Source organism: Macrotis lagotis, chromosome 1 (genome assembly GCF_037893015.1).
Source record: "Macrotis lagotis isolate mMagLag1 chromosome 1, bilby.v1.9.chrom.fasta, whole genome shotgun sequence".
NCBI classification, from domain to species: domain Eukaryota; kingdom Metazoa; phylum Chordata; class Mammalia; order Peramelemorphia; family Peramelidae; genus Macrotis; species Macrotis lagotis.
In genome coordinates this window covers 520,516,565-520,543,620 of record NC_133658.1, presented here as the reverse complement: position 1 = coordinate 520,543,620, position 27,056 = coordinate 520,516,565, and the positions used below count along the sequence as shown (strand labels likewise).

At 35.7% G+C, this 27,056-nt stretch overlaps 1 protein-coding gene and 1 pseudogene across 1 annotated transcript in view; both read left to right on the top strand.

Moving 5' to 3' along the window:
- Nucleotides 1–9,398: 9,398 nt before the first annotated feature.
- PRRG1 (proline rich and Gla domain 1) overlaps nucleotides 9,399–27,056 on the top strand; it is an 84,709-nt gene continuing 67,051 nt past the window's right edge. The window contains exons 1-2 of the mRNA XM_074214199.1: nucleotides 9,399–9,431; nucleotides 9,616–9,669. Of these exons, the coding sequence (XP_074070300.1) occupies nucleotides 9,660–9,669 (10 nt within the window). The 5' untranslated portion in view covers nucleotides 9,399–9,431; nucleotides 9,616–9,659. The remainder of the gene's footprint in view (nucleotides 9,432–9,615; nucleotides 9,670–27,056) is intronic.
- Nucleotides 14,747–26,003, top strand: LOC141506970 (aspartate aminotransferase, mitochondrial pseudogene; annotated as a pseudogene).

Genomic DNA, 27,056 nt, shown 5'->3' with positions numbered 1-27,056 from the left:
ATAAGAAAATCACAATTTGGAATTAATATTCCCAAACTCCAGTAAATACTTTGTTCCTTAGTTGACTACTCCCTTCATGTTGTTGTACTTTAAAGGGAACTCATTCCTTGCTCAGTATCTTAATCCTTCCCTTTTGGAGAAATTAGATTAAGGTAAATCATGGCTTAATGTATTGGGTGCTAGAATCAGGTAGACTCATCTTCTTGAGTTCAAATCAGGTCTCAGATATTTATTAGCTTTGTGACCCTGGGCAAGTCACTTAACCCCATTTGCCTCAGTTTCCTCATCTGTAAAATGAAATAGATAAAGAAGTGGCAAACTATTCCAGTATCTTTGCCAGAAAGCTCAAATGGAGTTATGACAACAGAATTGTACCACTTCCTTCAGGTAGTGGACAAGTAGGAAACTACCCTTAGTGGATCACTGTATTTAAGGGTACAACCCATCTAAATTTTGATTACCATGTTTAATCCATTTCCCTAAGGAAAGAATTAATATTTTTAGAGAAGCTATAAAGTTTTAACTATGCTTCCAAAATGGCAAAATGTTTTATATGTCCTCTTATTCCGTTAGCACTTAAAATTATCTGCTGTAGTTTGTTCATCAAAAACTTTGTTCTAAAAACAAACAAAAAGCATGTTGTCCTTTACCTATACCTTCAGACATCAAATCCCCTTATATATTGACCTGTTAATTCTATTCTTACCCATTCAAAAATTTCAGCATAAGTTCATCTTTTAGAACCAAGATTTTCATTCAAAAACAAAAATTTTCTATCCCCAATGCTCTTCCCCTAACTCCAGCTATTCTGTCTGTAGTAATTGTTTCCCTTAAAAAGAAGGGTAACGACTTTTTCCATACAAAATACATGACATAGCATTAAGCAGAGAACTACTGAAAAGAGGTACCTTAGTGCCATAGGAAATATTTAGTGGCAGTAAAAAAAAAAGAAATATTTAGTGATAAAAGTGTCGTAAAGGGAGTGTGCATTTCATTGTCTTCATGAACAAATCTCTTAGAGGCTCAGTTTCTTTACTGGCAGTCATAGTACCTGCCCTAACTACATTATAGGAAATCAGTCTGCTGCTCTTTACTCTAATTTATAAAATACTTTATTATTACCCCAACAGTAAATAAATACTATGATGCTTAGAGATTATTAGTTAGACTCGAGTTTTAGCTTGGGTCATTGCAGAAGAACAGTGCCAGCCACCTGATATGCATCTTGGAATTGGAAAGCAGAATTTTGATATAATTGTACAAACAGCCTTATTTGTATTATTTTGTTCTCATGATGTCAACCTTGATTGGTTTGGGCATCACTACTCAGGGTGTTCTAGTACTTCTTTATTCCTGTCCTCTAAACAATCAATTAGTCAATCAGTCCCTAAGTATTTATTAAGTGCTGGCAAGCATTGTGCTGATGCCTGAAGATTACACACAAGGTAAAATATTTTCTGCTCTCAGGAGTTCATAGTCTAATGAGGGAGAAAACATGCAAATTAACTACATACAAACAAGATATACAAAGCATAAAAAATTAAGTGTCAGCAGAATAAAGACTGAGGAACCTGGGAAACACTGCCAGTCTTGTTTTGTTACTAAAAGTGCTCTATTATGTGCTTCTGTGATATTTCTGCCCCTGCCCTGCACCTAGCAAAAATACAGAGGAGTAGATAGATCAACTTTGTTATATTAATGGAATGATATTCTCTGAAAGTTCTAACTCTGTTAATGTTCAATTTGCATATAGGAACAGAGACTTGAGAATTATAGTTAGTTCTTTTCATTTATGTCTATTTTCACTAAAATGAATTCTTTCCCTGTATGCTCTTTTATGTGAAGACAAATTACTTATAGTATTCATTTATATTTCTGGTCAGTTAATTAATACTGAGGAAACCTGGAAAATTTTAAGTTAATTGAAAACAGGTGCTAGTTAAAATAGTTGGAAAGTTGTAATCTAAGAAGAAGCCAATTTGCCTTTAACTACTCTGTAGAGTAAGGGGCTGAACCTAGAAATGAAATTGTTTTTAAAAAAATATTTTGGCAAAAATACTTTCATATAATCCTGTAATTTGTAATTTTATGCATTTTGTATTACGTAAATTGTTACCAAGGTATTTATTTTCATTTTTTTATTTTTGCAAGGCAACAGGGTTATTAAGTGACTTGCCCAAGGTCACACAGCTAAGTAAGTGTCTGAGGCCAGAACTCAGGTCCTCCTGACTCCAGAGTTGGTACTCACTCCACTGAGCCACATAGCTGCCCTACCAAATTATTACAAAAAATTATTATGACAAACTATCACAGAAAATAGTTTACATAACAACTATTTAATCACAATATGGAGTTGCTCATGCTAAATAAAAAGGGGTCCCATGGGCTTCAGCAGATTGCTGAATGGGTTCATGCCACAACAAAAGTTTAAGAACTCCTTTTGTAGAGTGACTTCTGTTTCTGGTACTTAAATTATTCCTGTTTTAAAGATAAAAAAACTATGATGCTATAATGTTCAGTGACTTGACTCGGCCAGTGGCATAGCTAAGCTAAGAACACTGATCTTATTGAAGTCTACTATTTACACAGTGAAATTTTTTTTGTGTGAAATACAACAGGACTTGCAATTAATTTTTAATAATGAATCTAGAAGAAATAATTGGAAATTTGTGGATCTGTGTGGCTAAGAATTGGGACAGGCCTATTGAAAGAAAGAAAATAAACTTTTTTTTTAAGGACCAGCATTGTGCTAAGCATTTGAAAATATTTTCATTTGCTTCTGACAACTGAGAAATTTGTGCTATACCTTTTTCAGTTGAGGAAAATGAACTAGACATTTAATAACTTTTCCCAGAGTGACATAGCTAAAAAGGGTAAGCTAAATTTGAACTGAGATCTTCTTGATTCCAGGCCTAATGTTATCCAGTAGACCACTAGCTGCCTCTAGGAAGGCAAGAAATGTAGTATAATGGAAAGCTCTCTGGTCCTGGAGTCAAGACATTCTGGGCCTATATTCTAACCCAGATGTTTATTTCCTGTCTGACCTTGGTCAAGTTGCTTAGTCTCTCTAGGCCTCACTTTCCTTTTTTGCAGAATGATGTCACTGAGCTGGATTGGCCCCTGAGGTCCCATCTGATGCTTAATCTGTGATTCTGTGAATGGTTTCAGCTTCTATCTTTTCAAATGCTGTTTCATTTAGGTTTTTGGTTTTGCCTTTTTTAAATGTTAAAAGAAGTAATGCATATGTGGTTGTTTTTCAGTCTTGCTTTGGGGTTTTCTTGGCAGTGATACTAGAATGGTTTGCCATTTCCTTCTCCAATTCATTTTACAGATGAGGAAACTGAGGCAAATAGGGTTAAGTGACTACCCAGGGTCTCACAGCTAATAAGTGCCTGAATTCTGATTTGAACTCATGTCTTCTCAACTCAAGACTCAACTCTAGGTCCAGTGCTCTATTAACTGAATGACCTAGCAGTTCTACATTGGTCTCATTCTTTAATTTTTTTTTTTTAGGTTTTTTTGCAAGGCAGTGGGTTTAAGTGACTTGCCCAAGGCTACACAGCTAGGTAATTATTAAGTGTCAGGCTCGATTTGAACTCAGATCGTCCTGACTCCAGGGCTGGTGCTCTATTCACTGAGCCACCCAGCTGCCCCTCATACTTTAATTATTAATGATCCTGACTATTATAGACTGGGATCATTGATAATTAGACTTATGCACCCTGAAATGACTTTGAATTTTAATGACACTTCTGAAATGGAGATAGTTATTTTGTCCTATATAAGCAGTTGAACTTTGAATAAGCAAAATAAAGAAAATAAAAAATGATTTTGTTTAGTTTGTTTAAATTCTACCCTTTAAAGGCCATTGGATTATGGTTGTAAGGTATGTATGTATTCAGTGGATAGCGGAATGGATTTTGTTTCACTTATACCTGGCAGACATTTGGTGCTCTTCTAGTGGATCAAATGTGTTTTTTCAGTTGTAATATTGCAAATTAATCAGTCACCAGATTAGACTTTGAAGTTCATTCTTACCTGACAGTTTACTTGGCTAATGTAATCAATTCTAAAAAATGTCATTGTTTGTTCTTTATTTTTGAAGACGACCATGACATCAGGAAGGAGATGTCATGACTTGTAAGAGAATTGGATTTAAATGATGGAGGGCTTAAAAAATTACCAGCCTTCCTCTCTTCTCTAAAGTCATCTGAGGTCCAGTGAAGACTGGACTTGGCTCTGGATTCAGGCCTTGGTCTTTTTAAACTAAGGTCTTTCCCCAGTGTCAGTTTATCTGAGACAATATCTATTCTGTAATTAAGGCTAGGTAAGAAATGAGGCAAAGGATGACCTCTTTTACTTTGTCAAAGAAACTGAAATCGATTTGGGAGTGGAAAACCTTCAGGGTTTCTATCTAAAACAGAAACTTCTGCTATTTACACTCAGTCTGAACCATCAGAATCCAAACATTGATCAATGAAACTGGGACCTACTATTGGTTATCGATTAGAGCTAGGGTGATTTGGTTTTAAGACATAGCCCATTAAAAAAAATCTAGGACAAGATACCTCAAGAAATCTTGCTAGGTTTCAGTGATCAAAATTTATATTTCTTTGGGCAGGTATGGATAACGTCTGGTTTCCTGTGTAAAGAGAGGGAGGGAGGAGAAAAAAGGAAGGAAGGGAGGAAAGAGCATAGGAAGGAAGAAGGAAAAGAAGGAAGGGAGGGAGAGGGAGAGAGATGAGTTGCCCAATTGAAACTGGTCTGTTGAGTCCCCAGTGGGGCAGCTGCTATTACTTACAGGTTGTTGCTTGACCTTGGTTCTTGGAAGAGGATCATGACATCAGGAAGGTGATCAAAATGAAAGTACCTTCTGTAGAGAGCTTGTGAGATGCTTTGTAAGTGTCTTAGTTTTCCTTTGTTCTCTCATTATGGCTTATTCTCAATTTTTCACATACATTGGGGAAAAGATCAGTTTCCACATTGGCTAGGTACACGGGAGTCACTGAAGAGGCGATGATTCATTCTTGTCCTTACAAATTACAGGCAGAAAATCTGGAGGGTGCATTATATATGCCACTATGGGAACAAATTCATTGATTTTAGAGTAATAAAAGAGTTGTAAGCAGCCAAAATAAATTTTAGCAGACGTTTTAATTCTGGAAGTTTCTTTAATCTCATGTGAAAGATTTGTGAGTTACAATTTTTTCCTCCTCCTTTCTCACCCCTTTTCACTTCAAATCCATTTGTGTACAGCATAACCTTATTCAAGGTTATGATAGCATAGCATCAACATTTCTTATATTTTCAGATTTTTTAAATTTATTGATTAGGTTTGCTAAATGTTTTCTTTTTAATCTTTTATATGGGATGGCTCTTTGGAAAAGGAGAGGGATACAGAAGAATTTAGGTGATGGGAAAAAACCCAAAGATCTAGGCAGATCAACAAAGCAAATCAATAAGCATCTAGTAAGTTCCTACAAAGTGCCAGGCACCAAACTAAAGTACTGGCAGAAGACAGTTCTTGTTTTCAAGGAGTTTACTCTCTAATGGAGAAGATGACCATGCAAAGAACTTTTACAAACAAGATATATACAGGATCCTTTAGAAATCATCACTTGAGGAAAAGGAAGACAAAGAAAAGCACTAAGATGGAGTAAAGGCTTCTTGTAGAAGGTAGGATGGAGTGAAAATTTAGAGTTAGGAGGTAAAAAGTCTTGTAACATCAAGAAGGCCGGGGGGCGGCTAGGTGGCGTAGTGGACAAATCACCCGCCCTGGAGTCAGGAGTACCTGGGTTCAAATCTGGTCTCAGACACTTAATAATTACCTAGCTGTGTGGCCTTGGGCAAGCCACTTAACCCCTAACCCCGTTTGCCTTGCAAAAACCTAAAAAAAAAAAAAAAAAGGCCAGCAATAATCTCATTATAATGTAAATTTAAAAAAAAAACATTGATGCAGTAGATATAGCTCTAGGACTGCAGCCAGAAAGACCCGAGTTCAAATTTGACTTATTACCCTTTTTTAGGCCAGCTTTTTTCAAGAGAATACCATTTTGCTTTAGGACTGAAACATTCATTACTGAATAATATAACCCCAAACTTGCACTGTTATCTTCTAGACCACCTAGAGATTTACTAAATTCTAGTCAGTATTTATATACCAAACTCCTGTCTACTTTTAAGAGACAGTACCCTTTTGCAGTCTTAAGTCATATGGTTTTTCCATAATTGCTATGTTGAATCACCATCATGACTGGTGTCTCTGCTTCCTACCCTCTAGGACAGTTGAAATTATTTCATTTAATCTTTTCAGTTCAACAAATATCACATAGTTTCTCTTTAGGTTTAGGGGAAGAGGTTAGTTATTTGGGATATCAATAGAAGAAAAATAGCATTGTGCTAGGTGCATTAGTGGAAAATCCAACAGCTCATACCTTCAAGGAATTTCACTTAGGTCATATAGCAAAATTTAATAAAAACTGATATTTGTATGCCACTTTATTTTGCAAAACACTTCTAATGTGCTCTCATTTGGTCTGCATAACATCCTTGTGAAGGAGATATGTTATAGGCAATATTACTTTCATGGTATATAAGATTCTTACGATCATACTTCTTATAAATCTTAGAGGCAAAATTAGAACCAAATCCAGTATTCATATTGATTCCATGGCTGTTATACTTTTCAGCATATACTTTACTGCCTTTGTCTACTGGAGGGTGAATAAATTGCTGCTTAGCCTTTTCTTTCCCAGGCCACATCATTTTCTCTTTAGCCTTACTTCTTAAGGCCTGGGTTCAAATTCATGAATTATTCCAAATCTAACGCAACTTATGTGAGAAAACAATCCGAGACTGACTACAGGGAGAAGAAACCCTACTGAAAACGCCATGGCAGAAGAAGGCCATGAAAGTCAAGTCAGCAAAATGACCTGAGTGAGAGGGAATTGAAGAGATCAATTGAAGAACAAAGGGCAATGGGAATTCCTGTGTCCACAAAGATGGTTCAACAGGAGGTCAGAAGAATTGCGGATGAAAAAGAAGTGAATGATTTCAAAGGAGGACACAATTGTTGCTTCAGGTTCATGAAATGGAATGGACTAAGCATGTATTCACACACCAGACTTGCCCTGTGAACCACAGACCAGAGCACAGGCAGGAGAGCAGACAAAGCCTCTCCTAAGACAAATGAGAATGAGCTGATGGATGGGAGTTTTGACAATGATGAGGATTATATGAATTTTATGATGAAAAATCTGAGTTCAATAACTATGTAATACTTTTTTTTTTTCAAATTTTGGGCTCCCCCAAATTAAGGTGTGTCTTATACAAGGGAGTGTCTTATGGGTAAATACGGTGATTCTCCACAGTGCTGCCTTCAGGAGCTTTCATGGCTACTGGAAACTGTTTTCTTTTGTCCTTTGGCTAGGGAAGTCCTCACATACTTGGGGTAGACATTCCCCTAACTCACTAACAGTTTTGAAGTCTGTAGGTTACTTTCAACCTGGTTTAGTTTGTCTACTAGAGTGTTTACCAGGGTGTAAATGCTGCACAGGTACAGCATGAGAGTTGGGTGAATCAGATGGACACCAAAGGTGAATGAACAGCCCTAAAAAGTCCTCACATCAGAGATTCTAGATCTCTTCAACATCCCAAACACACTAGAGATAAAAATACTATGAATGAAGTAATCCCTTTATGTATGAGGTTTACCTACTAACTGGGAATGTAGATAAGCAAGCATATAAAGAATAGCTTCATAGATTTAAAGCTGTACAAGACCTTGGATACCATTGAATCCATCCCCTTCATTTTACATATGAAGAAAATGAGGCCATATAGATTAAATGACTTGCCTAAGATAACAGTTAATCAAGTATCTGGGATTTGAATTAAGATTTTCCTGACACTAAGGATCATTGATTTATCTACTATATACTATTCTGCATCTCTCTTTATAAATCAAATCTACATGTTGATTATAAATTAGTTTGTGATCAAGGATACTTGCATTTGGGCATATCATGAAAGGCTTCACATAGCCAGTGGTATTTAAGTTGTGTCTAGAAGCAAGAGAGGGAACTTAATGAGGTAGAAGTGAGGAGGGAGACTTAGGAAATGCCAGACTTAGGAAATGACCAGTGCAAAGTCATAAAATCTAAGGGAGATATGTGAGGATTAGAGAGAAAATCTTTTTGATGACATCACAGAATAAAGAGGAATGTTGGAAATTGAAGTAATATGCAGTGAGACTGGAAAAATAACTGAGACAAGCTTGGGAAGGACTTTAAAAAGCTGTACTGAAGAGTTTATAGCTGATGTTAGAACCTCTCTGAAGATGTAATATTATGTTCTGGGGAAAAAAAGGAAATAGACTAGCTTCTTTAATTTACACAAAAGTAAACTGAGGCCCGAGGATTTTATTTGCTCAAGGCAAATAGCCAGTTAATGACAAGACCAGGACTTAGAATGCATACTTTGAGTCTATTTTTTATTTGACAGTACCTACTATACAATTTAGCACAACTTATATTGTTTTAGCCTTTAATTGCTTCCTTTAAAGCATGTTACTTATCCTCATGTAAGTCATAAACTTGTGGCAGAGACCGTGTCTTATGATTCTTTTATTGCCCTTGAAGTGTTAGGTAATGACTAATACCCCACCAAAAAATTGTTACTTAATTGATTGTTTCCTCTCTTGATTATGGGTTTAATGCTGTTCAAGTGAGTTACATTATTGGGTTTTTTTAACTTGTGTATTTTTTTTCTTGCCTTTGGGAAAAATTGAACACAGCAGAATTTTCTTTTATCTTTGTATACTTTTGCATTTGTATGTATTTTTCTCCTAAGTTTCTCTTCTATATTATATTAATTCTATGTTCATTAAAAACTTTTATAGAGAGGAAACCAGTTTTAATAATGCAATCTAGTAATCTGCAATTTTTGATTTTAGTTGACAAGGCCACACAGCTAGTATGTGGCAGAAATGTCAGCCTAGGTCTCCTTAACTCCTAGCTAGACTTTATCCAATATACCCTACTGCTTATCTAATCATTACATTAGATAATTTAATAATGACAACTTGCCTGGGATGCTGTGCTTAATCATGACTCTGTCAATTTTATTACTATCCCAGAGGGTGATGCTTTCAGTTAATGTGTAAAAAACATGTTGAATTTAATAGAGAATTGGACTATATTTCTCCAAGGGATGGAGGACAGACCCGTTGATAAGGAAAATATGTCAGAATTTAAACTGTAGTTGGAAATCTTTCTGGCAATTTCTGTAGCTGAATGGTAAGTAGAATGGTGAGATAACTGTTTTTTTTTTCTTCTTTGTCTACCATAGAAACTTCATCTTGAGGGTGGGAGTGAGGAAGGAAGACCAGAGAAGGAATATATGCAGAGGACAACTATCAACTTTGCACTGAGGTTAGACTGTTTGTCTCTTGTATTTAAGTCATAAAGAAAAGATTCAAGACTAAGTTCGATATAGATTAAAAGGAAATGCTCACATTTTCTGTATGTATAAGAATCTGGATTTCAGAAAATTCATTCTAATTTACCAATGAACCTTTGAAAAACTGATAATATGTTCATATCATGTTTTATACAGGGTCATTATCATCCAAGGGCCTACCTAAACCAAAGAGAAAAGTCATGGAGAGGGGTAAGTTACTCTTTACCTGTAGGTGGTGTTAATGTTACCAAGTTATTTTAGAATTAGACTACCCCCACGACAGATAATTCTATTTTTAATGCCAAGTTTTTTGGTGGGAACTTATTTTCATCTGCTGTTTGTGTCACAAGGTTTGTACATGAGGGTAAATTTAACCTTTTCCCAACCCCAGGTATATGAAGTAAATGATCTGGAACAAACCGCATCCAGCTAATATAATAATTTATGACCTTGTATAAGCAAGGACAGAAACATATCTCCCTCTTCCCTTTTCCCTCCTTCCTTTTCATTTCTTTCCCTTTGGAGAGCTACCATACAGTCTCTGATGAAGGATAAAAGGGAACTCTTAAGTTAATCCTGGTCCTAGTTAGTAATAACTCTCCCCCTCAGACTTTTCCCATACTTACTATTCTTTTTTCCTACAACTCTGTAATAGTTATGGTGTAATGTTGCATATTATAGTTATCTGTGTTTGTGAATTATTCTTCTACCAAGTGGTAAACTCCTTGAGGATAGGGATCATTATCTTATCAAAAGTTTGCCTCTTTCCTGTGAGCTTTGCATGTAGGTACTTAAGTGTTTACCAAGAATTATGAAGAACCCAAGTTCATTTGTTCATTTTGTTTGTGTTTATTCATCTGATAACCTATAAAATTAAGGTTTAAAATCAACCTAAAATTGTGATTTCACCGTAGAATCAATTTAGGAAGATCCACTAGAGTACATATAGAATTCTGTAGTTCAGATTGGTAGATGATTTTGTTTCTATTGATATGAAAGAAACACAAGAAAACATGAATTAATGACCAGTTAGGTTTTTTTTTTGTTTTTTTTTAGGTTTTTGCTAGGCAATGGGGTTAAGTGGCTTGCCCAAGGCCACACAGCTAGGTAATTATTAAGTGTTTTTGAACCTAGGTACTCCTGACTCCAGGGCCGGTGCTTTATCTACTGTGCCACCTAGCCTCCCCGACTAGTATGTTCTTACCAGAGAGTAACGGAAACACTCATAGTGGGTGTGAATGGGCTGCTGCATATCCACACAAGTAGGAGTTTGGAGAACAGGGATAAAGAATGTCATCAAGGGGCAGCTAGGTGGCACAGTGGAGAGAGCACCAGCCCTGGAGTCAGGAGGACCTGAGTTCAATCTGGCCTCAGATACTTAATAATTACCCAGCTTTTGTGACCTTGGGCAAGTCACTTAATTCCATTGCCATAAATTAAAAAAAGAATTTAAAGGAAAAGAAAATGGTCCAGGGATGATACATTAGTACTGTTGGGATGTCAGAATAAAGGGAAAAGACTTCCACACACCCTTGTGGAAAATTTACAGGACAGACAAATGTTGCACTGAGAAAGCATTATGGAAAGATGACATGCACAAATCTGAGAGGGTACTTTTAACTGCTCCTGTTTAATCTTGCTTACTCTAGAATCTCTGATACTGTCAGCTGTCCATAAGTATATTTAGTGAAGACGTGTGATCTTAAGGTTTGTTTGCAGGATAATCTTTTTTGTTGTCCAAGTCACCAAATGCATAAATCAATTTAATCAATTATAAATCCCAGGCCTTGCTGGAAAGCACAATAGAGTTAACTTTGTGCAACACCTTCACTTTGCTATTGAGAGAAAGGAGGTTCAGAGAGTCCAAGTGATTTATTCAGTGTCACACAGCTCATTCATTACAGAACTAGTATAGAACCTAGGTTTTCTGACTGCCAGATCGGTACTTCCCTCTGTCCTTTCCCTTTGCCCCTTTGTTCTAATTTAAACAAATAGATCCTCAACCAAGACCTTCAAAGCACCTCATTGTGGTAGAATGTTGGCTTTGAGTTCTTGTGTCAATAGAGAGTACAAGCTATGGATGCTCATGAAAGCCCAATTGAGTCTACTTTCAGAAGACCAATCTGGTTTAATACAGAGAAACTCCTTATCAGTAGGTTGGCCACTCAGTGATGGTATTTGAAACTGGTAGAACATGAAGCAAATACAATATTAAACGACCTTCACTTTGTGCTCCATCCTTCCACTTTGACATTGCCAGTGTCAGTGAAAAGAAAGAAGGCTGAAGGTGCTCACCTAGTTTTAGACTAACTATAAACTTAAATGGAGTGTGTAGTATGCTGCGTGTGAAATCCTTATCTTGTGAACAGTAGGTAGATACAATCCTGAGAAAACTGAATTGTGGTTTTCCACGAGGTTTCTATCAAGTTAAACAAAGAAGAGATACTTCAGCTAAATAGAAGACTCAAATTCTTGGAGAAACAAATAAAGGAATGGACATAGTTAGTGTTATCCTGGACTCAAAGGAAACAATGCATTTGCTCATATTGCCTTACAGAGATCATGACTAAATATTTATAATCATTAAATAATAATAGCTCAAATTTGTAGCAAAAGTTTGCTGTGTTTTCCATACATTATTGCACTTGATTCTTGATTGCACAAGAGACAAGTACTATTATTTTACATATTTTATAGATGAGGAAGCTAAGATTCAGGGAGGGAAATGACTTGCCAAGGGTCACACAGCTAGTGTCAGAGGTGGGATTCATGCCCATTTTTATGCATATGCTTCTTTCAGGTCTGTCTTTGCCCTTTCTGGAAGAGTTATGAGCAGTGTTATATAGAGTATATACAGTTTAGTGACTTTGGTGGTTGGTATAGTTCTCAACTACCTTCCCAAATGTTTAGGTTACTTCGTGACTACACCAACAGAGCATTAGTGGTCTATCTCAAATACTTTCTAGTACTATGATCCTGGATAGTCACTGAATCTCTCTTGAGCCTTGATTTTCCTTATTTATAAAATGAGGATAATAGTTTTGTCCAATGTTCCAACATGCAGAGGTTCTGTGAAAGAATTTCACTGACCCAGACTATCTCTCAGTTGAGGAAACTTTTAATGCAAGCTGCATTTAATGCAGGATGGGGTATAACAGTAGGGGGAAGGTTTTTGGTGTGGGATGGGTTTGGAGAAGGGTCCTTAAAATGTTTTTGGCAGGTGTAAGCAAGTGGTTAGGGTACAGCTGGTCTTAGGATGCAGAAGGCACCTCAGGGAGGATGAAAACATATTTATCACAGGAAATACTAGATTTGTAAACATGTTTTCCAAAATTAAAGTTTTGGAGTACAACAAACTCAGAGTAGAGAGATTTGGGTCTCATCAGTGGCACTTATTTCATGGGGTGGTTTTGAATATCAAATGAGATAGTCACTTTATTAATTTTATAAATATTAAATGTTTCTTAATTATTAGACCATCATCAGAGAAATTTTCTGTAAAGATTTTTAGCCTAGACTAGTTTGATTTATGCCAGACTATTTTGTAGTTTTCTGAACAGCTTTTCTCCTTACTCAAGTAGACTGACTTTGGGTTTATCAGTGTGTGCCAGTACTGTTAGATTGCTTCCTGCTCTTGTTTACCTAATGTGTTCCATTGATTAGTTTTACTGTTTTAATTAATGCTCAATTCTTTTAAGGATTACTGCTTTTGAGATATGATTCTACCAAGACCTTTTTCATTTCTACTTTCATTTAGAGACTCTTGACCATTTTTTCCTCCAAGTGAATTTTTTTTTTTCATTTGTGTCTAGTTCTATAAAGTAACTCATGTTATTTTGATTGGAATGGCACTAAATCTGTAAATGAATTCAGATAGTATAATTTTTATAGTTTTAGTACAATCCAACTAAGAATGGCTTATTTTTTTATTTCTATAAAGAACATTTGTATAAATTCTGAATGTGTCTTAGTAGGTAGGGCCCCAGGTATTTTATCTGTAATTATTGTGTCTTTCCTTATTCCTTCAAATTTTTTTACCTTATTTTACCAAATAATTAACATTTCTTAAGTGATATCAAATAATAATTTGAAGTAAATATCCTTGCTTTATTCTTTCTCTTATTGAAAAGATCTCTTATGTTTATCATAGATAATACATACTTTTATATGCTAATGAGATTAGAAAGTAATATATTTGTGCCTATGATTTTTACTGTTTTTTAACATCAGTGAGTACTGCAGTTTGTCAACTTTTTTGCATGTATTGATATAATGCATTTCTTTTGTTATTAATATGGCCTATTATCTTTATAGCTTACTTAATGTTATATGAATTCCTAGTATCATTCCAACAAGGATGTAGTATATAATCTTTTAAGTATGTCACTGTGTGATCTCTTTTCTAACATTTTATTTTGTAGTTTGAGTCAATATTAAATAACTTATTTGTCTGTTATTTTATTTCTTTTTCTCTTTCCCTTGTTTGAGTGTCAGAATCATACTTATTCCTAGAAGAACTATGTGAGAATTACTTAATTTTATATTTTTGGCAAATATTTTATGGAAAGTTTTACATATTTTTTCTTGGAATGTTTCTTTAAATTAATATGTACTCTCATCTCAGTTTTTCTCTTTGAGAATTCACTTATGGCTTATTTTATTTCCTTTTTTGAGATCTGAGTAATTTATAATTTATATTCTTTATGTTATATATTCCATTAATTAGCATTTTATATTTAAGTATATATGTATATAAAATATATTTATCTCTTGATTTAGTGATGTTTTGTTTCATGTATTTGAGTAAGATTTACTAACAGTTTCCTTCATCTGTCATTAATTCTTTTTCATTTTTCTTTTTTAGATTTTTTCAAAGCAATGGGGTTAAGTGTCTTTTCCAAGGCCACACAGCTAGGTAATTATTAGGTGTTTGAGGCTGGATTTGAACTCAGGTACTTCTGACTCCACTGCATCACCTAGCAGCCCCTGTATTTTGTGTTTTTTAAAAAAAAAATATTGGGTCTTAATTTTTTTTAGTTGCAAGACCAGTTCATTGATACTTGCTTCTTTGGTTAATGAAAGTGATTACAGTTATAATTTTTCCCCTTACGACTTATTTGACTACATCCTATAAGTTTTAGTTTGTAGTCCTGTTACTTATATTTTCCTTTGATAAAAGTCTTTATTGTTCTGTAATTCATCATACTCTTTTAGAATTATATTATTTTATATTCATTTAACTTTGAATTCCTTCTTCAGATTTACTTATTGTTTATAGTTCTTATTCTGTTTAGTTAGTAAAATATATTTGACATATTTACTTTTCTGTATTTATGAGGTCTTTGTAGCCTAGTGATATGATCAGTTTTGTGATAAAGGTATCATACAAAAGTAAGAATTATTTATTCTTTTCATGATCTCATTTAGTATTTACCAGAGATCTAATATACCTAACTTTTCCAAAATTCTGTTCTAGCTCTTTCCTGTTTATTTTTCCTTTGATTTTTTTCTGTAAGGGGATTATATCTTTGCTTTTTAATGAGATTTTGTTTGAAATTTAATAGTCAATGTAATTTGGTATATATTCATATCTAACATTGATTTTCTTTTATTATCTATTGACTCTTTAAGCATAATGTAACTCTTTTAACTATGTGCTTTAATTGCCTTATCTGAGATCATGATTACCACATCTACTGTTTTGAATTCATCTGTGATATAAAGATAAGACTTCACTTCAACATCTTAATTGCTTGTGAATCATTATGTTTCAAGTGAATTTCTACTTTCTAATCCATGTCACTCACTACCTTCCTGTTTTATGGATGAGTTCATCCTATTTCCATTCATGGTTCTCATTGATAGTTGTATTTTTCCATTTCTTATAACCTCTTTTAATTTTCTTCCTTTGCCTTCCCTTTCCTCTTTTACAAAATAAAATAAGAGATTAAAAGAAATAGAATTCATGCTAATAATCTATAATTAGAGTTGTCTGATCCTGTTCTTCTAATCTTTTTTCCCTCCACCCTTTTGATTAGTCTTCTGTAGTTGTTTGTTTTGCTTTTGATTATTCCCTTTTCAATTCTCCCTTTCTATGAAACTCTTTTCTCTCTATTCCTCTTTTCCCATTGACTTGAATGCATTTTTAAAATTTTTAAATGCCAAATTCTGTGTGTGTGTGTGTGTATTCAGTTCTCCTTTGTTCTCTTCAGATAAAAAGGGAGGTTCATGTTATACTACTTCTCTCTACTACTTCCTCCTTTTGTGAATAATCTCCTGCTTCTTGGATTTATTTTGCATAGTCCTCTATGTGTACAAATCATTTCTGTGATAAAACAAAGCTTTGGAGGGCAGGAACTATTTCATTTTTGTCTTTGTGTCCTTAGAAACAGATGTTTGGCACATACTAGTGGCTTAATACATGCTTGTTGGTTTGGTTGACATCTAGCAGCAAAGTAATACTAAAATAATTATGTTGTAGGACTTCTTTCACTAAAAAGAGTGCAGTAGTTACCATATTAGTGTGACTTCAAAACTTATTAAGTAATTTCAGGCTGTTGAATAAAACAAAGAAGAGATTGAACTACTTTAAATTATTTATTTTGTGAAAAACAGTATTCTTTATCCTTTGGGAAGCTGCCAAAATGAATTCATTATTGTCTGTGTGTTCCAGACCCACATTTTCAGTGTTTGTTTCTTTGGATAGTAAAAAGCAGATTTGTCTAATGTTGGGTTTCCTCCATCACTGGGTGGGGCACATTCTTTGGTAGAAAGCTCTAAAGTTCTGATTTACTCATAGGAATCCCCACACTCAAGATTTTGGTGAAGATGGAGCAGTTTTTTGACCACCTCTCACGAGAGTTTTAATTGCTGTTTAGCTCAGGCTTTCTTAAGGGGACAACTTCCAAGTGCTCCAAATGAAATTAGAAGGCACAGGTAAGCCATATGGAAGATTTGCTCACATGTTTGAGGCAAATAAAGGAGCTGGTCCAGGTGGTTTTATTGCGTGTTTAAATACAACCAGAAACATTTCATGGGACATTTGGTTTGAAGAAATATGCTATAAAAATCATTCCATGTTTTTATGGTCATGTAAGAGATTGTAAATTAAGTCCATAAAAACCAACCAAAAGTGGATATATTAGAAGTAGAGAGTAAGTAAATGAAATTTTTCATTAGATTATCATTGTTGCCCATTATTAGCTATTGTCTTTCTACTGTTTGGGCATCTGAAATCCATTTCACTGTATATTGGCTTACCTGGTAAATCACAGAATTACAGATTTAGAGCTGCAAACAATCTTTAAGGTCAAATACTCTAATACATAATTAAAGCTTGAATCTTAGCTGCAACAAGTGAAAGTCTTAAGATTCCAGGAATGGGGAAAACACTGCAACTTGAAATACTTCATATTCCTAACAGTTGTGTATGTAAAATAGTCCTATGTGAAGTCAACAAGGATACATTGACTCTCTTCTTTTTTTTTTTTCCCTTGAGGCAAGGCAAATGGGGTTAAGTGGCTTTTCCAAGGCCACACAGCTAGGTAATTATTAAGTGTCCGAGCCTGGATTTGAACTCAGGTACTCCTGACTCCAGGGCCAGTGCTCTATCCACTGCGCCACCTAGCCGCCCCTATTGACTCTCTTCTGAACAAAAAACACTAATAAGTTTGTTTCAAGACCATATTGCTAGACCCAAGATGGCATAGTAGCAAATTATTTTTATTTTATTTTATTTTTTAGGTTTTTGCAAGGCAAATGGGGTTAAGTGGCTTGCCCAAGGCCACACAGCTAGGTAATTATTAAGTGTCTGAGACTGATTTTGAACCCAGGGACTCCTGACTCCAGGGCTGGTACTTTATCCACTGTGCCACCTAGCTGCCCCTTAAACATTTATTTTAAAAATTTTTTTCCTAGGGGCGTCTAGGTGGTGCAGTGGACAGAACAGCAGCCCTTGGCGTCAGGAGTACCTGGGTTCAAATCCGGCCTCAGACACTTAAAATAATTACCTAGCTGTCTGGCCTTGAGCAAGCCACTTAGCCCAATTTGCCTTGCAAAAACCTTAAAACAAACAAATAAACACATAAATAAATAAATAAATGAAAGTTTTTTTCCTTCCTACCATCCCCTCCCCTTACCGTAGAATAGCAAGTAATCTGATATAAGCTATGCACGTACAATCTTGTTAAATATTTCCCTATTAGTTGTGCTGTGAAAGGAGAATCAGAATAAAAGGGGAAAACCATAAGAATAAAAAAAACAAAATAAATTAAAAAAAGTAAAACCTGCATGCTTTGATCTGTATTCAGATTTCATAGATCTCTCTCTGGAGGTAGATGACATTGTCTATTGCAGGTCTTTTAGAATATAGATAGTGTATTTCAAGAAATTTTAAAAAGAAACCTATCCAGTTCTCCTTGAAACAGGACAAAATAGAAATGGGAAGAATCCATGTGTCACTTCCTATTAGAAACCTTAATATAAAACTTCTAGGAACATTGTAGTCAAAATATAGAGCCTCTAGGTAAAAAACATACATATATACATATACATACTGTATATATATGTGTGTGTGTGTGTGTGTGTGTGTGTATGTGTGTGCGCACACACATATATATTGCAAGCAACCTCAAAGAAAAATTCAGTTACAGAAGGACTACAACCAGGATCAAACATGATTTATTCTCTACTGTCATAAAAAAATACAATATTCCAAGGCAAAAAATAACTTATCTAGCAAAAACTTAGTTAAATCCTACAATGACATAGAGAACTTCCAAACATTCCTGATTTAAAAAAAAATTAAAAAACCAGAGCTATGTGGAAACCTTTATTCAAACTCCGGTGTTAAGAGAAATATAAAAATGTAACAAATGAAATATTGTAAAAGACATTAATCATACCAAGCACTGATATGTCATCTGTTTTATACAGGTACTGTGCTAAGTGATTTAAAATATCTCATTTTATCCTTACAGCAACTGTTGGAAGTAGGTGATTTTATAATCCCTGTTTTACAGTAGAGGAAACTGAAGCAAAGAGTTTAAGTGAATTTAATCAATTTCTTATTTTCTATTATGGGGAAATAATACATGTTTCCCCTGACTTCTATCATCATCAGAGGTTATAGAAGGAATCTATTTACACAAGTATTGGAAATGGTTTCATTCTATCTTAAGTTTAAGAGAAGACCAGAAAGAGAAGAGAAAAATAATATAGTCGAGGAAGGAGAAGGAAGGAAAAGGAAGGTCAGGGGAAATTACCTTTATAATGGCAGTGCACAAATAGACTTCTGTACAAAGAGGAGAGGATGGTTAGGAGGAACAAGCTGGTACCTGAATATTACCCGCATTCTCACAATCTCACTCTGAATTGGACAAAGAAGGGAAGACTATACCCATGGTTGGGTATAGAGATACATGTCACTTAACAGAGAAATGAGTGGATGGGGGAGGGGAAAGAGAATAGAATAAGATGGAGAGTAAATTCAGGAGAGATTAGTCCTAAACAAAACAAAATCCCAAAAACCTCTAAGAAAATACAAAAATATTTGCATCTATTTTAGAGGATGCAAAGAATGGAAGTACCCATAAGTTCTTGAATGGCTGAACAAGAAATGGTATACAAATATGTGGAATACTATTGTGCTGTAAGAAATTAAGGAAGTGAGGGTCTATTTGGAAAACCCCTCCCTGAGTAAAACTATATTCATAAAAATAATTGTTTCAAACATGTGTAAAGTAGCTGGACAATAAAATTAAAATTTCATGTTTATAATATGAAGACTCTAGAAATATCTTCATATATTGGAAAGCTCTCTAGAAAATTGGGGTATAGGGGTGGCTAGGTGGCACAGTGGATAAAGCACCGGCCCTGGAATCAGGAGTACCTGGGTTCAAATCTGGTCTCAAACACTTAATAATAACCTAGCTGTATGGCCTTGGGCAAGCCACTTAACCCCATTTGCCTTGCAAAAACTTAAAAAAAAAATTGGGGCATAAATTCCAACCCTTGTGACCAAGAGCAAGTCCCTTTCACTCTGTAGATCTGAGTTTCCTGGACTTTAAAGGGAATCCTTCAAAACTGCAATTTGGAAGACCTGAGCTCAATGTGGCCTCAGATACTTGTTGTATAATTTTGGGCAAGTCACTTAATTACTGTTTGTCTTTGTTTCTTCAATTGGAAAATAGTTACTAAGTGTCTATGGTCAGATTTGTACTTGGGTCTGCCTGCAGGCCCAGGGTTCTTTTTGCTGTGGGACATTCTCATACTGGGTCCTACTTTATTCAGAGGGACTGAATAACAATGGAGTTATTTTTCCCTTTCCCTTTTGCTAACAGCAAAAAAGATAAGGCAAGAGCTAGGTATTAGTTACTAATTGTAATAATGCCAAGGATGGCTATTTCCTTCCTGAACAACTTATACATTCCAGAAGAAATGATAAAAGTTTAGTGTTTCCTCCAGGGTTACATTGTTCAGAAAGCCTTCCTCACAAAAATATTCTGAAAGTGACTTTTTCCTTTATGCTTTTATGCTTAAGTAGAATTTGTTGTTTTAGCATGTTTGTTTTCTGTCCCAAGATGTCTTTATCAAAATATACTACTCTTTATCTTAGTCATATATATATAGTTGCGATATTTTTCTTGTTTTTTTAATCAATTTTTATCTTGTTTTCATCAATTTTTCTATATAGTATTACTAAAAATTGTTGGATCAAGTTGAAAAACAATTCATTAGTTAAATATTGGCATATCATGTAACATTCCAGTGAAGTAAAAGAGTGATAGCCTTTTTGTACCAATGTCAAGGTCAAACTATTTTTAGAGTTAATTTTAACCCTAACTCTTGGCGGCTGTGCCTGAAATTCTAAATGCTTTTATGTTGAATTTGTTGCATAGCTTACATTTGTTATTGAATATCCAGTAAGCCATTTTATTTTATTTTATTTCATTTTATTTATTTACTTTTTTTAGATTTCTTTGGCAAGGCAAATGGGATTAAGTGGCTTGCCCAAGGCCACACAGCTAGGTAATTATTAAGTGTCTGAGACTGATTTTGAACCCAGGGACTCCTGATTCCAGGGCCGGTGCTTTATCCACTCCGTCACTTAGCCGCCCCTATTTTATTTTTTTAATGATGCCTGTTTTCCAGAATACCCAGCATGGGAAAAGAAACTTCAAAATGCAACATTGATGACAAATGTTTTCATTTTTTCAAATATTAAAACTTGCTCTAGTTATTTTTTTATTTGTTTTTGTTTTAGGTTTTTGCAAGGCAGTGGAGTTAAATGATTTGCCCAAGGTCACAAAAGCTAGGTAATTGCTAAGTTTCTGAGGTCGGATTTGAACTTAGGTCCTCCTGACTCCAGGGCCAGTGCTCTATTCACTCTGCCACCTAGATGCCTCTCTGGTCATTTTTAATCTATTGCAAGTATGGTTATTGTTGTTGATCAGTCATTTCAGTCATGTGGGACTCTTTGTTGCTCCATTTGGGCTTGTGAAAGATACTGGAGTTATTTGCCATTTTCTGCTCCTTCTCATTTTTACAGATGTAGGAAATGGAGGCAAATGGATTAAGTGACTTTCCCAAGGTTACAAAGCTATTAAGTATCTGAGGCCAAATTTCAACTTAGGTCTTCCTGACTCCAAGCCTGACACTCTATCCACTGTGCCATCTGACTTCACAAGTCTGGTATTCCAGGGCTTTATCCTGTCGTGGACTCCCAGAAGGCTATATCAAAACATATTGGAAGGTTCTACCAGGCTCCAAGTATGGGACCTATCCATGTTTAGTATCAACTCCCAGACTGATCTAAGGTCAACTCCACCAGTGGGTTGGACACTGGATAATGAATTCTTTGGCCATGGCAACTCAATGAAAGGCAGCATGATTGAGTAGATAGCATCCTGAATATGGTACCTGGAAGACCTGAAATTTCCTGAATTATTAAAAAATGGTTTTATATATTTCCTATTTTCTCTATATCCCTTTGTCTCTAAGAAAATCATCCCTTGTAATAATTTTTTGAAGATTGAAAAATCTCTGCAAACTCAAATGATACTGTATGTCCTTTTAACTTTTTAAAACTGTGGTGGACCCCTTTATCTCTGTAAGAAATCAACTTGAGTCTATATTTCTATTTTTGTCCTTATTCCCAGTTTTAGACCTGTGGGAAAATATTAAGCATTTTTTTCAAGTTCTATCCCCAGTTTCTTTTTACCACCAAATAGTCCTAATAAAGTCAATGTGGTAGAGTTCTCAGTGGTCTTCCAAATGTCATTTTAAAAGTCCTAGATAGTTCTTTCCTTCAGCACAGTTCTTAGATGGTTCTGAAATTAAACTCTGGTAAAGATTGGAGAGAAGTGATACAGGCCTTCTATAGCTTTTAGATGCTGAAGATCACATCAACCCCAAATAAAATAACTATGAAAATTCAACAAATGATAGTTTTCAGCATTTATAATAGCTAATTAGTAATAGGTAATATTTAATAGTGCTTTTAATGGGCTAGACTAAGCACTTTACAATTATTATCTCATTTATCAACTTCAGATTATGGTTCTTTCCCCCCCTTCCTCTAAGTTATTATTTTTAGCATTTTAAAAAAAATTTGAGTTCCAGATTTTTTCTTCGCTTTAACATTTCCACATTAATCATTTCACAAAAAAAGATAAGAAAAATAAAATGAAAAAATATATATTTTAGCTTGCACTCTTTGTCTCCCTGGAAGTGAATAGCATTTTTCTTTATGAGTTTATTGTCTTGGATCTTGGAGAAGCTAAGTCTTTTTAGAGTTCATCATCATTACAATGTTGCTTTTACTGTGTGAAATGAACTCACTTCACTCTGCATCAATTCATATAGATATATTTAGGTTTTTATGAAAGTATCCCTCTCATCATTTCTTATAGCACAATAGTACTCTATCATAATCATATACTATAGCTTGTTCAACCATTTCTCAATTAACAGACTTCCCCTCAATCTCTAATTCTTTGCCGCCATTAAAAAGGACTGCTATAAATATTTTTTTTACAAATAGGTCCTTTGCCTTTTTTTTTTACTGTCTGGTTTTTCTTTGATTTATTTGGAATCCAGCAGACCAGTTGTCCAATCCCTTTATTGTCTCAGTCCTCCCGACTTCAAGACCAGGGCTCTATCCACCATGCCACCTAACTTCCCCACTTGTAGGTTTTTTTACTTGTATTTCCTGCTTTTTTTTTTCACACTTGTTGTCTTTGTGCTCATTGTTTTGCATTTATTACCAGTATATTAAGTTCCTTTTTTTTCAACGTTCTGCCCAGAAAAGATTTTTGAATAGTACTGAATTCAAATTCAAAGTGATCTGGTTTGCAAAAGTGAATGGAGAGGCAGCTAGGTGGTGCAATGGATAGAACACCAGCCCTGAAGTCAGGAGGACCTAAGTTCAAATTGGGCCTCAGACACTTAATTAATAATTGCCTAGCTGTGAGACCTTGGGCAAGCCACTTAACCCCATTGCCCTAAATAAAATTTTTTAAGAAGTGATTGGAAATCATGCTGCTGAACCTAAGTTTGGTCCTTCTTAAACCTGAGACTGACTATGGAAAGGAAAAAACAGCAGAAGATGGCCATGAAAGGCAAGTCAGCAAAATGACCTGAGTGAGAGAGGGAATCAAAGAAATGGATTGAAGAATAAAAGACAGTGGAAATTCCTGTATCCACAAAGATGGTTCAGCAGGAGGCCAGAAGAATTGCTGATGAAAAAGAAATTCCTGATTTCAAAGGAAGAGACAATTGGTGCTTCAGGGTCATGAAATGGAATGGACTAAGCATGTGTCCACGCACCAGACTTGTCCAGGGAGAGCTTGTGGACAACCACAGACCAGGGCATAGACAGGAGAGTAGTCATGGTCTCTCCTATGGCAGTGATTCATCATCAAGCACAGATGAAGACAAGCTAATAGATGGAAGTTTTGAGAGTGACGAGGAGTTGTATGAATTTTGTGATGAAGAAACTTGAGATCAATAACTTTATGTAATAGTTATTTTTCAAATTTTGAGCCCCAAAATTAAGGTGCTTCTTCTACATGGGGTAATACATGAGTTGATATCTCAAAATTTAATTTGCATTTTTCTAATCAATAGTAATTTAGAGAGTTGTTTTCATATGATTGTAGTGAGCACTAATTTATTTTCTTTTAAAAACTGTTCATGGTGTACCCATGTCTACTGGCTCTCTTGCCAGCAGCCACTCACCTCTCTGCCTCTCCATGGTGCTGCTGCACTCTTGCCACCTGCTCTCTGGAGCTACCTCCTTCCACCTAGACCTTGGTGCCACCGCCCCTAGAGCCAGCTCCTGGTGGACCCATGTAGAAATGCCCCCACCACCACCCTATCTTGGGAGTGACAGAAGCACTTAAGAGAACACCAATAGCAAGATGAGTCTGGGAGTTGGGGCCTGCTGAGATGATAATGGCAAGCCCTATATTCTTCCAAGTGACAGTAAGGCAGAGGTCCTAATTGCAGGGAAGAACATGGACAAAGAGTATCTGCCCATCGGAGGACTGACTGAGTTTTGCAAGGCATCAGCAGAGTTGGCCCTAGGAGAAAATAAAGAGGTTCTGAAAAACAAATGTTATGTCACTGTACAAACCATTTCTGGAACTGGAGCCTTGAGGGTGGGAGCAGTTTTCAACAACGGTTCTTCAAATCCAGTCGAAATGTCTATCTTCCTAAACCATCCTGGGGAAATCATACCCCTATCTTCAGGGATACTCACATGTAGATGAATGACCATCACTACTATGACCCTAAAATTTGGGACTTTGACTATACTGGAACTGGAAGACATTTATACTGGACATTATACAAAAATCCCCAAACAGAGCATCATCCTTCTGCATGCCTGTGCCCAAAACACTATGGGAGTAGATCCTCTTCCTAAGCAGTGGAAAGAAATGGCATCTGTGATAAAGCAAAGGAAACTCTTTGCCTTTTTTGACATGGCATACCAAGACTTTGCCAGTGGAGATGGCAACAAGGGTGCCTGGGAAGTTCACCACTTCATTGAGCAGGGCATTAAATTCTCTCTTTGTCAGTCATATGCCAAGAACATGGACCTCTATGGTGAATGTGTGGGAGCTTTTACTGTGGTTTATAAAGATGCTGATGAAGCCAAAAGGGTAGAATCCCAGTGGAAAATCCTGATTCCTCCCATGTATTCCAATCCCCATCTCAATGGGGCCTAAATTGCCTCTATGATCCTGAATAGTCCTGATCTGAGGACCCAGTGGCTGCAAGAGGTAAAAGGCATGGTAGATTGCATTATTAGCAAGCAGACCCAGCTAGTTTCCAACCTCAAGAAAGAAGGCTTCTCTCACAATTGGCAGCATATCTCTGACCAGATTGGCATGTTTTGTTTCACAGACCTGAAACCTGAGCAGGTGGAACAGCTGAGCAAGGAATCTGTATGACATCCATCTATATGACAAAAGATAGCTGCATTTCCATATCAGGAATCACATCAGGCAATGTAGGATATCTTGCCCATGCCATTCACCAAATAACCAAATAACTTTCCCTGGTGAGATGGAGCAGAGACAACCTTCACACCTTCAGACTCTGCTATTTTGCGATTCAGAAAGGTGATTGAGCTGGCAAAGATAGGAGTGGTGTGAGAGTTTCTTTCAACCACAGTGTTTAATGCTCAGTCATTGAAGGTATCTCAGAAAAAGATCTGTGATTAAGCTAAAGGCATCTGAGACTACTGTTTGAAGCAATTTAACCCCAACTCATCCTCTACAACTTTTTCAAAACATTTTATGTTTACAGTAATACTACCAAAAATCCTGTTCTAAGATCAGAATTTCTCTCTCTCTCTCTCTCTCTCCCCCTCCCCAAGTCCAAGATCTCCTGGCATTAAAATATTCAAGAGCTTTAATTTAGGTAATAAATAGCACAAAACAGAAATCTCTGAGGTGCTAAAAGCTTTCAAAGAAGATTTGTTCTAACTTCTACCTCTTATGGGTCTCCTGGGACAGATGGAGTCTCCTCATATTGCAGGGTTTTTGAAAACCATAGATGCTGTTGTCTAGCATCTTGGCTTCAAAAAATAACAGAAGAGAGAGATGACTGTCAGCCACTGAACATCTAAGACTTTTTTTTTAGGTTTTTTTTGCAAGGCAAACGGGGTTAAGTGGCTTGCCCAAGTCCACACAGCTAGGTAATTATTAAATGTCTGAGACCGGATTTGAACCCAGGTACTTCTGACTCCAGGGCAGGTGCTTTATCCACTACGCCACCTAGCCCCCCCCAATCTAAGACTTTTTAAACTTTACCTTCCTCCCCCATGTTCAATTGCTTTCTGTCCCCAAATCTTCCCTAGTTTCTCTCTCTCTCTGCTTGAATTAACCTTCAGATCTCTTCTATAAGGATGCATATACATAGAGAATTAAGTTAAATATAATTTGAGAAATGAGTATGTTCTCTCCTCCCCTTTCTTAGCAAAAGATGAAGGAGGAGAATTTGGTAAACTGACTGTACTTTGATCTCATGATGGTAAAGTTTTTAATCATCCCCCTTTCTGCCCCCCCCCCCCCCCCACTGGACCTCATCAGTGTGGTTGTGCAATACATAACCTTTCTCCTGACAAGTCTGTCCAGGGCAGTCAGTCTTGGGAGATGAGCATTTTGAGCTGTGGTTGTAAGATTCTCTATGTTGCTAGCTGAGTTCAGATTTGAACCTTTAAGAGATTACCTTCCAATGTAATTGCATAAGCCTTTATGAACTGCTTTCATCTGTTACAAGAAAATTGTTGTAGATTGGAAAACAGCACCTGTTCATATGCTTTGACCTTTTATCAATATCAACCCTATATACTTGAGAAATGAGACCTTTATCAGAAAAAGTTTATAAAGTATTTTTACTTCATTGTCTATGGCACCTTTTAACAAGATGTATTTTTTCTGCTTATTTCTTAATTAGGTCTATTTTGGTTTTTACTTTGTCTAAAATCATGATTTCTCCTCTTTTTTAAACTTGGGTTAAAGCAAAATAGATTCTACTCCAAGTTCTTATTTTGACTTTGTGTGTCTTTCTGTGTATCCTGTAAGCAACATATTATTGGATTTCAGTTTCTAATCCATTCTGCTATTTACTTCCAATCATCCCATTCACATTCATTATTATCATTTCTTTGTTTTTTCTCCATTCTGTTTTCTTCCATTTATCCTTTTCTCTTTTTTATCCTCTCCTCAAAAAAGTCTTGTTTTGTTTTTGACAACTGCTTCCCTTAATCTACTCTCCCTTTTATAACTCATCTATTCTTTTCTTCCTTCTTCCTACCTTTCTCTTCTACTTTCCTGATAAGTGATTTTTCTATCTGTGTGTGTGTATATTATTTTTCTTCCTTCTTGGAAACAATGAGATTCAAACATTGTCCACCCCTCCTCTTTATTTTCCATTCCACTGTAAAAACTTTTTACACATCTCTCTTTTACTTTTTCTTTTTTGAGATCACAATTTAATCATCTCACACCCATGTCTTCTGACTATGTAGATTCCATCTACCTACCCTAATAATGATAATTAATGTTCTTAGGAGTTACATCTTCCCA